The following is a 16,911-nucleotide window of genomic DNA, read 5'->3' on the forward strand; positions in this document are numbered from 1 at the left end:
TTAGAGGATAAAATATAGCTGTGTGTGTTATTTTAATGCCACCTTGTGGCATAAATGAGGTAAACATTTTTAGCCACCCCCTTGGCACTCTTATATAGAAATTAGACAGCTCTGGATATCATGATAAACCAGTTTAGAGATTTTTAGGTGTTTAAGATCAAATTGTTGGACAGTTTCCTATGAAAAGGAAGAGGCCCCTGAACCTAAGAGGAAGAGCAGGGGGAAAAGGAGTAGAGAGAATACAAGTTAGACTTATCAGTTCACCGACTATGCCTGATTTGTGTACAAGTTCTAAATCAGAGAGCTGGTATCGTTTCCAAAAAAGTTCTTATAACATTGTAAGTGAGAGTGATCTACAGAATTTACTGAACCATCCGCTTTGCGGCCTTTCTAGCATTATTGCACCAACCAAGGAAGCTGGCAGAGGCCATCTGCTCCAGGTCTGAGCTTTAATGATGTAGCTGTACTTTGTACTAACAACAGAAATAAGCCTAGTAGAAAGGAATAACCTGGGGAGAAGGTAGTTCTGGTGTACACATCACCACCACCAACTGGACAGTCCCACAGTTTGTGCAGGACTCAGCTGCAACCACACACACACACACCCCTACCCCTCCAGGAGGCATCAGTATCCTTAAGATAAAAAGGAAGGAGCTTTGCTTGACACTAGAGTAAATAACTTCTTATAAACGCTGCAATGGATCACCACCACCGAATTACAAGTCACCCTCACTGGGCTAGTGTAATTTTAAGTTAAATGCTCATCCCGTATCTATGCTGCTTGTAAATTTGATTCAGCCCTCTATTGACCAGAAGGCATCTTCTTTCCTGGGGTGTTTCCTGGAGTGAAACCATGATGATTTATTAATTTTGTTCATATGTCAGGTAACTTACAAACTTTATTTCATGAAATGTGAGGTACTTAATAGACAAATCAACTAACTCAAAGAAAACCTGCTGCACACATTCCCTCTATAAAAAATTAAGAATTGGGCACCTATACAACCAGAGTCACACAGATGACTTCAAAGAATGCTTCTAAGTGTTCAGATCTGAATTAAACAGGAACAGCCTAAACATCCATTGTGTAGTAAAGAAGAGGGAGGAAGGCAAGACAAACATGCAATAACCTGTACAAACATATTAAGTTCAAACTTACTGAACTAAGCTTGTGGGCTTGCAGGTGTCCATTGTATTAAAAATACAAACATTTATAAAAGTGGTCACCAACCTAGATCACGATTGACTGATTGATCTGGAGCCTCTACCAGTCGATCACGATCGCCAGTTCCAGCGAGTTTAAGACAGGCTCCCTGACTGCCCTGGCCCCATGCCCCTCCCAGAAGCAGCCGGCATGTCTCTGCAACCCTGGATGGAGAGGGAGAGGTGGCTCCATTGCGCTGCCACTGCCCCCACCCCCCTCCATGAGCTGCCACTGCCCTCGCCCCCCAGCAGGGACTCCACAGCTCCTACTGGCTGGGAACTGCAGCCCGGGGAGGAGGGAAGCAGGTCTCCGCGTGCTGACCACACCCACAAGCACCATCTCCACAGCTCCCACTGGCCGCAGCTCCCGGCCAATGGGTGCTGCAGAGTTGGAGGGCAGGGGCAGGGGTGGCTCACGGAGGGGCCGCAGACACATGCCAGCCACTTCCGGGAGCAGCGTGGGGCCAGGGCAGGCAGGGAGCCTGCCTTAGCCCCACTGAGATGCTGATCAGGAGTAAACGCCTCCCAGTCAGAGCCTGCATCTCGCACCCCATCCCACACTCCACCCTCTGCCCCAGTGCAGAGCCCCCTCCTGCATCTAAACTGCCTCTGACCCCACACCCCCTCCCACAGCCCACAGCCCACCCCCCTGCCCCACTCCTGGGCCTGCACCCAAACTCCCTCCTAGAGCTTGCACCCCCTCATCACCTCCTGCACCCTAGCCCCCTGCCCCAGGCTCAGCCCGGAACCCCTCCCATACTCCGAACCCCTGGGCCCCAGCCCAGAACCTGCTCCCCCTCCCGCACCCCAACCCCAAGAAAGTGAGCGAGGGTGGGGGAGAGCAAGTGATGGAGGGAGGGGGGATATGGAGTGGGCAGATCTTAAATTCAAAAAGTGATCTTGTGCATAAAAAGACTGGAGACCACTGGTTTACATACTATTTTTGGATTGTATGTAACTTCTCTAGAAGGAGGAGATATGCTAATATAATTTCTCCAGTTATCAGCGGTTTAAAAGTCAGGTCACTTACATGTCTAAACGGACACAGACACTTGACTTTGGACACCCATTTTTTAAAATCTTGGTCATCTTTTTGCTCTGCACCTCTTTAGACAGATATGGCTGGATGTTTAAAATTAATCCCCAGCACTTAATTTTAAGTGTGATCAAGGAGACAGAAATTAGATCATTTCTCTATCCAACTGCAATCATCAACTCTGCAGTTCAGAAATATCAATACTACAGATATCCAGTTATGTAGCATTCATTTAATTGCACTGTGCCACAGCAAATTGCTTTGGTAGTTGAAGTGTTTAAAAAGCATGCAATCCAAGGTCATGCTACCAAACAGAAGGTTAAGTTCACGTGCAACTCTATAAATCAGTTTCAAATACAAATGTGACCCATGTGAAAAACAGCAGTAATAGTCTTTCAATTCCAAATATACCAAATTCATTTTAAGAGCACTATTTCTATAGTTACTCACTTGAAATGACCTTTCCATAGTTATTGCAAAATAGTATTCTCTCCTGGGATATCTGCGCTCACAGATAAATACTTGATTGCATATCCTGCCCTTTTCTCCTGTCTGCTTGGTAAACAACTTCTTTCCAATCATTTTGGAGGAAATTTCTTTTGCTTCTTCTGGACTAGAATAAGAGAAGCTCAGAATGTGACAAGAGAAATGCTGGAGTAAAGAGAGTAGAATGAATTAATTTAAGTTCTGTATATTAGTCTACAGTAAAAAATATGTTCTTACCTAGTTTATATCTTCATAGTTCACAAGGCATTTTAATCAAATTAAAATTCCAAGCCATATAAATGGATTGAAGATATTTTCAATTTACCTGATAATTTAGAAATACAACTTACGAAAAAACTATTTTCACTCCGCCTTTGAGGCCACCTTCAAAGGTTCCTTTTCCTCTACCACCAGCTAAAACCTGAGCTTTTACCACAAGGTCCTTTGAACCTAGAATTAAAAAAGAAAGAAACAAAACAAAAAAATACATATGCCAGAATTTGTCAATCATGTCTCCTAAATTAGTCAGTAGCATACCCAAGGCTATTTTCAGTTTTTTTCCCTCCCACAAGATAGAGCACAGATTATTGAGATTAAGATGGCAGAACTCTCACTTACGTTACTTAATGTTTTCCCTTGACAAAAAAAATAAATCAGGCTGATGTGCAAACAAATCTAGGAGCGCTCCAGCTCAAGAAAGAATGCTGGATTTTGGAATCTAAGTCTGTACTTATAAAATGTACGACCTGACTTTTGGTTTAGTCAGTCATTCAATCATTCGTATACATAATCTAACTGATTAACATTCTCTCAGATCTCAGTACTATTTACATCATTAAATGTCAACACAACTTTTCAAGCCATCATTAGCCAGTATTTTCTTCTGTGTGCAAGAATCAATAGCTGCATGCATCCACCCTATGCACTATCTTGCCCGTTAGTATACAACTGAGATACTTTCTCAAGTTAGCTTCCAAATGAGTAGTGTTCATGCAATCAACTAAGGCCCCAATCCAGCAGACCACTTAAACACATGCTGGAATGCTTGGCAAAAGTCAGAGCCTAAATGAATCTACCAGTTTTTGAGAAAAACATGAGAATGAGCAGTATAACTTTTAGGCTGTCAAGTTTCTTAATTCAGCCTAAATCAATTATATGTCTACACTACAGACTTCTGTAGGCCATGGTATATCAGTCAGGGGTGCAAAAAGAGGTGACCCCTGACTGACATACTTCTGCCAGAAGAAGCCATCAGTATAGATCAAGGGTCTCAAATACACAGCCCCAGCCCGCAAAGTTATTTTCTGCGGCCCGCAAGCTCCTCACAGTCCCTCACCCCTTGCCCTCCCCCAGCATTTACCTAGAGCGGCTCCAGCCAGGTGCGCACCGGAGGCAGGGCAGTCTCCCTGCCTGCCTGCCCTGCCCCCACCCTGCTCCGGGAAGCAGAAAGAATGTGGGGGAAGAGAGGTGCAGGGGCATGTGTTGACGTTGCTTCAGCCACCGCCCCCAGCAGCTCCCACTGGCCGCGGTTCCCCGTTCCCGGCCAATGGGAGATGCTGGGGCGGTGCCTGGAGCAACAGCAACACACGCCCCTGTGCCCTTGCTCCCCCACGTTGCAGCCACTTCCCAGAGCAGCACAGGGGCAGGGTGGGCAGGCAGGCAGGCAGCTTGCCCTGCCCCCAGTGCCCGCCGGGCCAGAGCCCGCCCCCCAAGCCCCTCCTGCAGTCGAACCCCCTGCCCTGAGCCCCTTGCCGCACCCTGCACCCCGACTCCCTGCCACACATCCCTCCTGCACCCCAACTCACTGCCCTGAGCCCCCTGCTGCACCCCGCACCTCTCCTGCACCCCAACCCCCTTCCCTGAGCCGCCTGCCGCACCCTGACCCCCGCTGCACCCCATACCCCTCCTGCACCCCAACCCCCTTCCCTGCACCTGACCTCCTGCCCTGAACCCACTGCCACACCCCTCCTGCACCACAACCCACTACCGAGCCCTCTGCAGCACCCCTCCTGCACCCCAATCCCCTGCCCTGACCCCCTGCCGCACCCCCCACCCCCCCAACTCCCTGCCCTGAGCCCCGTCACACCCCTCCTGCACCCCGACCCCCTGCCATACCCCTCATGCCTCCTGCACCCCCTGGGGGCAGGGAGGGGGCGGAGCTGGGGTGGGGGTTTTGGGGAGGGGGTTGGAAGGGGGGCAGGGAAGGGGCCTCATGGAAGGGGTGGAGTGGGGGCAGGGCTGAGGGCAGTGGTGGGGAGGTGTCAGTAAAGCGGCCCTCGGGCCAATGTACTCGTCCTCATGTGGCCCTCCTGGTCACTTGAGTTTGAGACCCCTGGTATAGATGCAGTTACACTGGCAAAACTGTACTGGCAAATCCGTATTTTTACAATTCTACCTTGTTTTGTTCAGAGGGTGGACACACTAGAAAAAGCTATACACGTGCAGCTTTGCCAGTATAAGCTGCATCCATACTTGGAACATTTTGCTAGTATAGTATACAAAGTATAGCATCCCTAGTGTAGACTCAGCCGTAACCTTTAGGAAGATACTTTAAGCAGTTTCCACCCTACCCCCAGAGATAACATAAAAGGCCTTATCTACACTACACATGCTTTGCTGGTATAGCTACACTGGCAGACACCCCCAGTGTAGATGCAATGTATACAGACAGAGGCACTTTTTCTGCTGGCATAGTAACACCATCTCCCAAATGACACAAGCTATGCTGACAAAAAGAGTGCCTCCACTGGGGCTTTTGCTGGCATAGCTATGTCAGCTAGGGTATGTGTTTTTTCCCACCCTCACACCCCTCGCCAGCACAGCTAAGCCAACAGAACTTTGTAATATAAACCTGGCCTTCTGGGGACCTGTTCCATGGTTCTTTGTGCTGCCATAAGTTAAGCTCATCTATGAATTTTTCCCCCCAGTGAATAGTGGGAGAACCTGTCTACGCTTTCTGGGAACACAGGGTTGTGATGGGGGAAATTTTGGAAAGGCAGTGGAGGACTAGCAACACTCAAATTGAACTAGCCTACTATCATACATTGGCCATGGCAGCTGTTCAGTTGTGCTAACCTGAGCTTTAGCCTATATCCAACAGGCCAGCCAACTCCAGTTAAAAGTCATCATCAAGTTGAGTTTGTGCACGGTATGTGGACAGGGCTCAAGTTAGAAGCAATACTCTAGTTATAATCTGAGTTAACTATGCAGTGAAAAAGTATTAGTAGCCAATCCCCAGAACTTTAAAAAAAAAAAAATAGGTACGCCTCTACCCCCATATAATGCGGTCCTCGGGAGCCAAAAACATCTCACCGCTTTATAGATGAGACCGTGTTATATCGGGTTTGGTCCAGTACAGCATACCAGCAAGAGCCAGTACGCCGTGCCAGACTGGACCAGCTTCCCTGGCAGTGATTTAAAGGCCCTGGTGCTCCAGCTGCTGCAGGGAGCCCCGGGCCCTTTAAATCACCACCAGAGCTCTGGCAGCAGGGGTTGGGCAGGGATTTAAAGGGCCCAGGGATCCCTACAACGGCTGGAGCCTCTAACCCTTTAAATCACCACCCGAGCCTGGCTGCCAGAGCCCTGGCGGGGATTTAAAGGGCCCGAGGCTCCCCACAGTGGCTGGAGCACTGGGCCCTTTAAATCACCACCGGAGCTCTGGCAGCGGGGCTCGGGCGGTGATTTAAAGGGCCCAGGGCTCCCCGCTGCTTTACTGCATTATATCCGATTCGTGTTATATCGGGTCGCGTACTATCAGGGTAGAGGTGTATAAGTAGCTTTCTTTAAATTACCTGTCACCATCAATCTCTTTCGTATAAAATATTTGAAGACAGTTTATGAGTTAAGATGTGAGTACATGTAGACTTACTATGACCTTTACATCCAAGATAATTATCTTCACAATCCTATTCCATTTTTATATCTACTGAATGTCATGTAGATTAGACCAGGGGTTCTCAAACTTCATTGCCATGACCCCCTTCTGACAACAAAAATTACTACATGACCTCAGGAGGGTAGGGGGGGGGAACCAAAGCCTGAGCCTGTCCGAGTCCCACCACCCGGGGAGTTGGGGGGAGCCAAAGCTCAAGTCCTTCAGCCTCGGGTGGGGGGCCGGTACTCTGAGCCTTGCTGTTCAGGGCTGAAGCCGAAGCTTGAGCCCCGCCGCCCAGGGCTGAAACCCTGGGTAATGGAGGTCAGGCTTCGGCCCTAGGCCCCAACAAGTCTAACACCAGCCCTGGCGATCCCATTAAAACAGGGTCACAACCCATTTTGGGGTCCCGACCCACAGTTTGAGAATCACTGGATTAGACTCATTTTCATAGAAGTCATGAAAGAAATACTTGGACTCTTATTATTCACGTTACCCTTCCATGAGACTATTCTGTCTTCGTGTAGTTGTTCAAGCCTTATGTTTAGCATCAAGCATAAGGTAACCAGCCACCAGCTATAAACAAGATTAGTGTTCATTGGTCAATGATATTGCTAAAACTCTGATCTGCAAACGAAACAGACCTATCCAGTGGCCGATTAGCTACTGGGCCAATAGGGCCCCAGCCAATTGGGGGGCCCACAGAAAAATGGGCATCCTGCCCAGCGCTTGTGCCGGGGAGCAGGGTCAGGGGCTTGCCCCGCTCTGCCTGCCTGGTGTTCCTGCCAGGGGACTGCAAACAGATGGGGGAGGACCCCCCCCCCCCCACACACACACACACACACACTTGCTCTGGCCCAGGGCCCCACAAACTCTTAATCCGCCTCTGGACTCAAACACTACAACATACAATCTGTTACAAAGAACATGTTAATGGAGAACTGACCCAAAAAAGTTAATATGCAACATGGGTAAAAGAAAAGTAGAAACACATAAAAAGGCAGGACAAAAAATAAATAAATAAATAAATAGAGACATCCTTCCATGACAGATAGAATCCACTTAGGTGGCTTATGAAGATCAGAAGTTATACTCATTTCACTATGAATTTTTCACAATGATGTATATTTGCTATTTTGATAACAGTAGAGAAATACTGCTATACATCAAAGCTCTTCAGATACTCAGTAACCAGAAGAGAGGATAATTTGTCAAACGTCACAGGGCAACCCAATGGCAATGTTGGGAAGAGAATCCAGTTTTCTGGACTTCCAGTCCTGGGCTAAATCTGCAAAGCAATAGGTGCCTCCCTATAGATCAGGGATGGACAAACTTACTGACCCTCCAAGCCACATATGACAATCTTCAGAAGTTCAAGAGCCAGGGTGCACCTGCTGGGGCTGGGGGCTTCAGCCCGGATCCTGTGTGAGGTGGGGCTGAAGCACCGTGACACCCCTGCCCCGCAGGGTTGAAGCCCCAAGACACCCCCACTTCCCGCAAGGCAGAAGCCTCTGCCCCATCACCCTGCTGCAAGGCAGAGGTCCTGAGCTCCCCCCCAGCAGACTGGTAGGTGAAGAATGGAGGGGAATGTGGGGGGCTCCGCAAGCTGCACTTTAATGGTAAAGCCACATGAGCCACAGTTTTGCCACCCCTGCTATAGACGTTTTCAGGCATTGTTTTTGATTGACACCAATATTTATTAGCTTAATTTCTCTAAGCCACTATGTTTACTCAAAGATTTTCTGCATATAAGCAGACAAATCCTGAATATCTAGAATTCTATGTTAACCCCTCTTTTTCTAGCCATCATCATACTTACTAGAACAAAAGCCAATATACTACCACAGCAGAGCCTGGTCCCAGCCAGAGAAAGTAGGAGGAGCAGGTCCAGCTAGAAACATGCAAACAATCTTTTTGTCCTCCCTTAAGTAGTTGAAAGGGACAGGTTTGGAGAACAGGAAATGGACACAGAGGAGTTTGTATGTTCCACTTTACAGGTATAAGCAGAAAATGAACCGTTCAAACTTAAGCAACAGTGTTGTGGGCAGCTGTGGAGAGCACCAGAAGTATTTGCCCTTCTGAAATGCTGGCTAAAGAGAAAGGAGGATTCTTTATTAAAGCAGGTTTTGTAGTTTTGGATTTTTGTTATTGTTGTTGGGTTTTATTTAAGTCTCTCTCCACTTGAGTAGAATTAGACCCTGGAAAGCTGTCAGCCTTGGATTCAAAACATTTCCAACAAATGAGCAGAGAATAAGTAGTGAGGAATCTGAGTTTATTTTTCATTAAAGTTTAAAGAAAGCTTTAGACAGTGCGCGGACGCACCGTGGACAGCTCACAACCTGATAGATGTTAAGGTCTTCTTCGAAAACGATGGACGATCATCATAATACATATATAAGTTGAGACAAATGTTATTGGTACATATAACCGCTCTGTCCACTACTTAAGTATAACAAGCCATTTCAAAATTCAACAGACCACAAAGGAGATTTTCAAAGCAATTCAAAGGATTCAGAAGTGATGTGAAACTCAACTACTACACAAAATGAGAAATATACAGCAGAGTTTAGCTCTTTCTCTTGCCATGAAACATGAAATATCTTAATTTACTTAACCAACCTGTTAAGACTATTTCCAAGAAGCAGCAAGAAATCCAAAGTATGAATATAATTATAAGCTTCAACTTTTCTGTTCATCTAAGATGTGCAAACATCACTGCATGTAAAATTATGAGACTTTGCTATGTGATTGTTACTGAAATGTTGCAGATCTGTGTAAAACCCACAAATTATTTTTTCGGGGCTTGTTTACACTGGCAAGTTTTGTCACCAAAAACTGCCTTTTGGCAACAAAACAGCAATGGGACTTTTTTCATGAAACACACAGTTTTGGCAACAAAAAACTTCCACTCCAGGAGAGACTTTTCCCCTCCCTTTATTGTCAACAAAGAGCCAGTGTAGACACTGCTAATTGTTTTGACGACAGAACTGACTTCTGCCAGTATCCCACAATGCCTGCCCTGATTGCTCTGCTCAGTGTTTTAACCTCTGCTGCCCTGCAGGCATACACTCCTCTCCTTTCAAAGCTGCAGAAAGTATCTGAGCGGCTTTGTTTGAGGAACAAACAAAGAGCAAATCATTGGAATGCTCCTGATCTGCCTTGCACTAGGAACACAGCAGCAAGCAGACGGCTGCTGCAGGAGGAGGGGGACAAACTGCTGTGCTGCTTTGCCATTCCTCAGCAGAGAGAGCTCACAGAGCTAATTGTGATGCTGCACTTGACAGCTGAGGGGGCTGTGGGAGAACTGGGAGAGAATCCCAAGATGCACAGCCATCAGCTCTTCCTTCCCACAACACTGCACAGTGGGATACATACCCATGATGCATTGCTCACCCTGTCGCTGATGGTGTCCCCAATGTGGACATGATCTGTTGACAGAGAGAGCAAGTGTGAACACTCTCTGGTGATTTTTGTTTTGTTGACTTTTGGGTGTCAACATACGTTTTGTCAACAAAACTTGGTAGTGTAGACAAGCCCTCATAGACAAAGGCACATTAGCAAGGTGCTAAAGGGCCATTCCTTGTCCCTTAACTGGCCTACCATACTTAACTGGCCATCCACCAGCAATGGAGAAGGTATAAACAAGAAATTTACATTTCATCCCAGAGACTGTTTGAATCTCATGCACACAGATAACTGTTTGTCTACAACCCAGGGGGGGAGGGATAATCCTCAAAGAGAGGAGAAGGGTATAAAAAGAAAAGACAGTGACCTCCACATCACCCCTTTCCTCCTCTCATCCCTCTGCTCAGGGCATCAACAAATACTTAAAGCACATTGAACTGAGGGACTGGTCCCTGGCTGAAAGAAAATCCAGCCTGTTAACTGTTACAGCTCATGGTGAGAGAGATATTGGTCTTAAATTCATTTAGGTAGTAGCTTGTGTTTCTCTTATTTCTTTTGTAACCAATTCTGACTTTTATACTTTATCACCAGGAATCCTGAAAATCTATTTTTCTCTACATGAAAAACTTGTTTTATTTAAACCATTGTGTTTAGGAACCTCTACTTAGGATGACAAGGATGGTGAAGAATCATTACCTAGTGTTGGAATGACAGACTTACTATGAGCTTACACTGTCCAGAAGAATACAGAGCAGTGCAAGATGCAAATTTCTGGAGAACAAGAGAGTGGGTTTTTGGGGGGCTGAGAGCATGTCAGCATGCTGTCTTGTAAGTTCAGACAGCAGCAGACCTCCCTTCCCCTGCCTCTCTTACACACAGAATTCAACAGTAACGGTTGCTTTGTCTCAGAGCTAGCTGTCAGAAATGGAGCTTTCAAATGCCATATCCGCATTCCTTGGCGAGTTCAAAACAATGACAAGAGTGGCCATTTGATTTAAGGGGATTATGGGACGTTTCCGGAGGCCAATCAGAGCGCAGTAACACAACACCTTGTTCACACTGATGCCAGGGTGCTGTAGCCAAGGTGCAGCAAATGTTATTCCTCTCACCGAGATGGAGTACCAGCAGCGCTCTAGCCGCGGAGTCGGCGCACTCTACGTGCCTTGCCAGTGTGGACAGGTAGGGAGCTACTGCACCCGGAGCGCCTTTATTGCGCTGTAACTCGCAAGCGTAGCCAAGCCCATAGTTCCATTACATTTTTGGGCTCTAAAGCAGGTAAACTCCATAACGCCAAACTTTTGAAGAAACAATGTCAGAACCACCACTCAAGCCTACTAGTTTCAGCGTTCCAAGTGATTTTCAAGTTTGTGGCAAAATATATTTCAGCCAGAGGGCCACAAGTGAGCCAGACACTGGCTGTTAGTTCAGGCACCGGAATGGTGTGAGGTGTTTTAGAGAGCATAGTCCCAGAGATAAATGCTCTGCAAGGCTTGGATGTATGATAGTGTGACCGGTAAAGAGCAACAACAGTTAGCATCTACACAATAAGGAGTGCAACTGTACATATGCTAAAGTATTGTGCCTCCACCCAAGGAAATTATGAACCTGTAGCTCATATTACAGTGAACAGGAAATGTCAGTGCAATACACCTCTACCCCAGTATAACGCGACCCGATATAACATGAATTCGGATATAATGCAGTAAAGAAGTGCTCCAGGGCTGCGCACTCCGGCAGATCAAAGCAAGTTCGATATAACGCCGTTTCACCTATAACACAGTAAGATATTTTGGTTCCCGAGGACAGCGTTATATCGGGGTACAGGTGTATCAAGAAACCATTTGATACATCCACCTCTTATATTAAATTCTAATTTTATTACTACTTTGTCCTATTCCATTCCCCACTTATTTGCTATATCCATCTGTTGTCTCCCATCAGATGCTAAGATTATGAATTTTCTGGGGCAGTTCTGGGCCTATTTATTATGGGTGTATATAACACCTAGAACAAGGCCTTGATAGGGGCCTTCAAGCACTAAAATATAAAATAAAGTGAGCATCTACTTTTACTACTAAAATTTTATGCCTCAAGTAGTAGTTCTCTTAGTGCTTGTCTACATGGGAAATTTTTTCTAGTTATACAGGTATAGTTAAACCGTTGTAGTTATAGCAATGAAACTCCCCATGGGGACACACTTACAAAACAAAAACACATTTACTCTGGGGTCCCTCTCATTCATCTTATGCCATTTCCAAAGTGACAAGTTAATATGGGAAAAAACACTCATACTGGAATAATATCTATAACAGTCATATCTATAAAACTACAGTGGTTTACATTTACACCCTACCTCATACTGGTATACCTTTCCATTTAAACAAGTACTCAAGCACAGAAAAAGCCACATATGCAACCTACAAATTTCAAAGTGAACAGACACTTTCATTAGTAGTTATAACATTTCTGTCCAAGAATCTCTCTAGGATTTTATCAACATTAAAAAGGTACTTAAATACAATGGACTTAAGATCAGAAATTGTTCAGACAGTTGGTACAATGAACACGGACGAAAAGAGTGGCTGCCTGAAAGTTAATTATACTTAGATGCAGCATCTGTTCAGGACATCAAAATCTGAGGTGCAAGTACTGTTATATAGGAATATCCACAGTTTATTAATGGGGAAAAAACTTCAGACAGGGACCAGCCCTGTCTTTATGTCTTGGAACGTTAATTTATTTGCTTATTTAGGAGGAATGAGGGAATTTCTAGAAAGACAAAACATAACAAAATTACTGGAGAATGTTTTTTAGTGGACATGTTTCACATATTGCCTCAGTGATTCTGTATCAGGTTAGGTTAGTTTCAAAGTGAAGAGATGTTTTTTGTCTGAATTCAAGCTGAGTTCTTTTCTGTTAGAAACAACGCTAGTAACAGACCCTGCAGGCCAAGTTCTGCCCTAAATAAACCTGGGCAACCCCATTGTCTTTACTGGGATTGCACTGGCTTAAGGGGGTGAGGGGGGGGAATTGGTCCTGCAAATCAAACTTAATTTTGTACACATATGAACCAAAGTTGAATTCAGCTTGTAGTTCGTACATCAGTTGGTTTTGCATTGTTAAATGAAGTAAAGTCTTACTGCTATCTCTAGTAAATAGTAAGAAAATCTGACTCCCGATACACAGGGAGATCTTAAAAGTTACTTTAAATGAGAACTGATTTTTTAAATTAAATTTTCTCTAACACACCGCAAGATTTGGAAAGTGTGTTTACACATCCTTCCTAACCTGCAGTTCAGAAATTTGCTCTGATTGCAACATGCCATATGCATAGCCCTGAGCACAATGATGTCCTGGTTCCTGACTAAGGCTTTTAGGTGCTACAATAATATAAATAATGACTTCATCCTTCCTTTGAAAAATTACATTGATACAAAACAAGAGTATGCAGCATCATGCTCAAGGTACATGAACCTAGAAAACAGTTTATATTAGATAGCTGTTGATCACATTATTGGATCAGGTTACCTGTCAACTGACAAACGACAACTATTGCCCAAACAAACGTGGTGTAAGTGGGAAAGTGAAATACTGTATAACCTTAAAAAAGGTCTCAACATAGTAAAACTACTGGTAACGGAATAAATAAAATATTTTCCCAACTCTTAACTAAACTATTTCCTCTTCCATAACACTCCATTTTATTACACAAGTGAGCAAGAGACTCATTGAATTCTGTGAAGTGGCAAAAAAATCTTATTGTAATGATCAAATTTATCAGACGTACTAAACAGTTTCTCAAGTATTGTCAATTTAAAGGAGCTAAATTCCCAAAAATTCTACTACTACCACCACCGCTCTTGTCACAAGCTGATGTTTGTTGCTTGATTCCCATAGAGCAGGGGTCGGCAACCTTTCAGAAGTGGTGTGCCAAGTCTTCATTTATTCACTCTAATTTAAGGTTTCACGTGCCAGTAATATATTTGAACGTTTTTAGAAGGTCTCTTTCTATGAGTCTAATAATATATAACTAAACTACTGTTGTATGTAAAGTAAATAAGGTTTTTAAAATGTTTAAGAAGCTTCATTTAAAATTAAATTAAAATGCAGAGCCCCCCAGACCGATGGCCAGGATCCGGGCAGTGAGAGTGCCACTGAAAATCTGCTCGCGTGTCGAAGGCAGCACGCGTGCCATTGGTTGCCTACCCCTGCCATAGAGGCAAATTTCGGGTTTAAAGATTATGTCCTATCTTCAGCTCCTTCACAGAATTCAATGAGCCTGTCAGTCAGTTTAAGGGAAGCAAACACATTAATACAATGTCAGGTGGATTGTTTGGAGTCAGATCTTGTGGGAGATCTATGTGCAGCAGCAGACAGGTGAACACAGAAAATAAACAGTGTTGTGATAAGGGAATGATCAGGTTGATGGAAGAGGAAAAAGGAAAAGTAACCTGAGTGCAGAGGGATCCATGTTAGGCCCAGTCTTTCTTAAGATTTTCAGTAGTGTTATAAAACAGCTATAGGCAGCATGTTAATGAAATATGATTATATAACTGAAAGGCAGTGTGAACACCAGCCAAGAGGGAAATACAAAAGGCTTATCTACAATAAACCTCAAGCCATGGGAATGAAACTGGTTATATAACACTTATCCCTTAACCCAGGTAGAAACAGGGCTGTAAACAGGTTCTCTGACAGTTGTATTTGTAGCATAGACTAGAACTTTGAGATTTAAGGTGTGGGCAGAAAACATGTGACTCCACTGGGGGGGGTGGGGGCGCTAATAAATCTGAGGAATTCAGATAACTCACAGAGAGAAGTGGTAATGATGAAATTCTTGAGTGATAATGGACAACAAGTTAGACATAAATTTTCAATTTGATATAGCAGTAAGAGAAGCCCAATCCTGGGCTGCGTAAAAAGTGACACATTCAGTATTAGTTTAATTATACCTCAAGCATCCTAGATTTTGCAGCACATTTTGGGCAATGATGCCTTCCTGTTCCACAGCACTAAGCTGAGCAATAGTCTATAGATGAGAAAAGAGACTCCCCCCCAGCCTGCTTTTTGGCTAAAAGGAAGGTGTATGAGGTCGAAGCTCTCTTCCTTGCTACTGAGCATAGCCTCACATCCTTACCTGTGGAGGGATGCAAATATCATTCTCCTCATCTCTGAGAGGCTGAACAAAGTCACTTCTGGAAGAAGTGAACCCAAGTCTACTATGAAAGACTCAAGTCTCATTTACACTGCTTTAGACAAAAGGTTTCAGAACTACGTACTTGTAATCACTGCTATAACTACTAGATCACACACCTCTCCTAGAGCCAGATATATAACCAAGAAATCCTGACCACCAATATTCTACTGCTATATAGCAAGCAGCTGTATAACCACCGGCAAAGTTTCACATCGCCAATAGCAACTGGTCCACATAGAGATTAGCCCTTTAGTGCAAAAGTGAGAGATCTGTACTTGGAATCTGATAATACAGGTGAGCTCTGACAGACCTTAATTGGGGGCACGGCATTTTTAAACAAAATTTCTCTTCAAACTGTTTTGTAAGGCTTTGAATTATAATAGGTATTTACAGTGGGGGTTTCTTTTCATAGACTGCAAGGTCAGAAAAGACCACCATGATCATCTAGTGTCTGACCTCCTGCACATTACAGTTAAGAGAATCTTACCCACTCACTCCTGTAATAGACCCCTAACCTCTGGCTCGGTGTTAGTTTACTTGACATTTGTCACCTTCCTACTAGTTCTCCAGCCAGTCTCAGGAAAAAACAGGATAGACAAGACCTGAATTTCCAGTATATCAGACCTAAGGCGGGGGGGGAAGGGGAGGGAGAGGCCTTTCAATACCTTCATACAGCTTAACACCACACCACTTGCTCTGAAAAAAACAAGTTCTTCGTAGATCTTATTGCCTGCAGTAAACTTAAGCACCACAGCAGAGATCAGTGTCCAGATACAGGCAGTTATCTTTGTCACAGAAATATAGACTGAGGAACCATCTCTGCTGCAACAAGATATATCTAGGCCTCCTACATATGGTAATGGAATCAGCAAATCCTTTTCTGCATTAAACCCTGACTGATGCAAGTCTACAACATGATCTTTCAAATCAGAGAGCTTATTTCATGCAAATTTATAAAGAGTCATTGCTGAAACAATACAGAAGGGAGATCAAAATCAAATCAGAAATACATATTATATATACATACACATATATATACATACACATACACACACACTTAACAAGAGACATGAGTAGATTAAAGTGGCAAGTCAATGTGACATGAATGTCAAATCAACTCAGAAAGAGCAAGCCTACAGAAAGTTACCTTTAGAACAATGTATTGGCATAGTTTTTGTTTTTTTTTTTGACACCTAGTAGCCCAGAAAGAGCTTAACTTTTGACTATTCTCACATAATGAGTGACCATATTGTACTATGAGAAAGGTTGCAAACAGAAAAGTAACTAAGCTGCGGAGTTCAAACAAATCGGTTCTCTTCAAACCCTGGGAATTCAGCACACCCTCCACTACAACACTGCATACAGAGGCCCCTTCTGCAACAAAAGCAGTTGAAGGGGACTTTTGCAAGGAAAACTGAGAAGCACTCAAGGAACACATTGCTCCATTGGAAGGATAGGTTTTTGCCCTTACTCCCATCACAAAAATGTTGCATGCAAACCTAGTAATACCTCATGATCAATGAGAGGCCTGGACCATCCATGTAAAGGCCATTTTCACCTGCAGTGGCTTTTGCCCCCAACAGCTGCCCCCCCCCCCAGTCATGTCTTTCCCTGGCTCTATCGGGGGGGAGGGAAGAGGGGGAGAGTTATGACACATTAGCTCTCTCAGAGAAATTATGAAGGGCGCAGAGAAAAATGATGGACAAACATATT

General features: G+C 44.5%; 1 protein-coding gene across 2 annotated transcripts in view; it reads right to left on the minus strand.

Moving 5' to 3' along the window:
* The window catches only part of SUCLA2 (succinate-CoA ligase ADP-forming subunit beta), a 62,458-nt gene that overhangs the window by 26,092 nt on the left and 19,455 nt on the right, over positions 1–16,911 (minus strand). For both annotated transcript variants that reach the window (XM_045013706.1, XM_045013697.1), the window contains exons 3-4: positions 3,076–3,175; positions 2,690–2,852 (exon numbers count right to left, since the gene is read on the minus strand). In XM_045013706.1, coding sequence (XP_044869641.1) covers positions 2,690–2,852; positions 3,076–3,175 — 263 coding nt within the window. The remainder of the gene's footprint in view (positions 1–2,689; positions 2,853–3,075; positions 3,176–16,911) is intronic.

Source organism: Mauremys mutica, chromosome 1 (assembly GCF_020497125.1).
Source record: "Mauremys mutica isolate MM-2020 ecotype Southern chromosome 1, ASM2049712v1, whole genome shotgun sequence".
Lineage (NCBI taxonomy): Eukaryota > Metazoa > Chordata > Testudines > Geoemydidae > Mauremys > Mauremys mutica.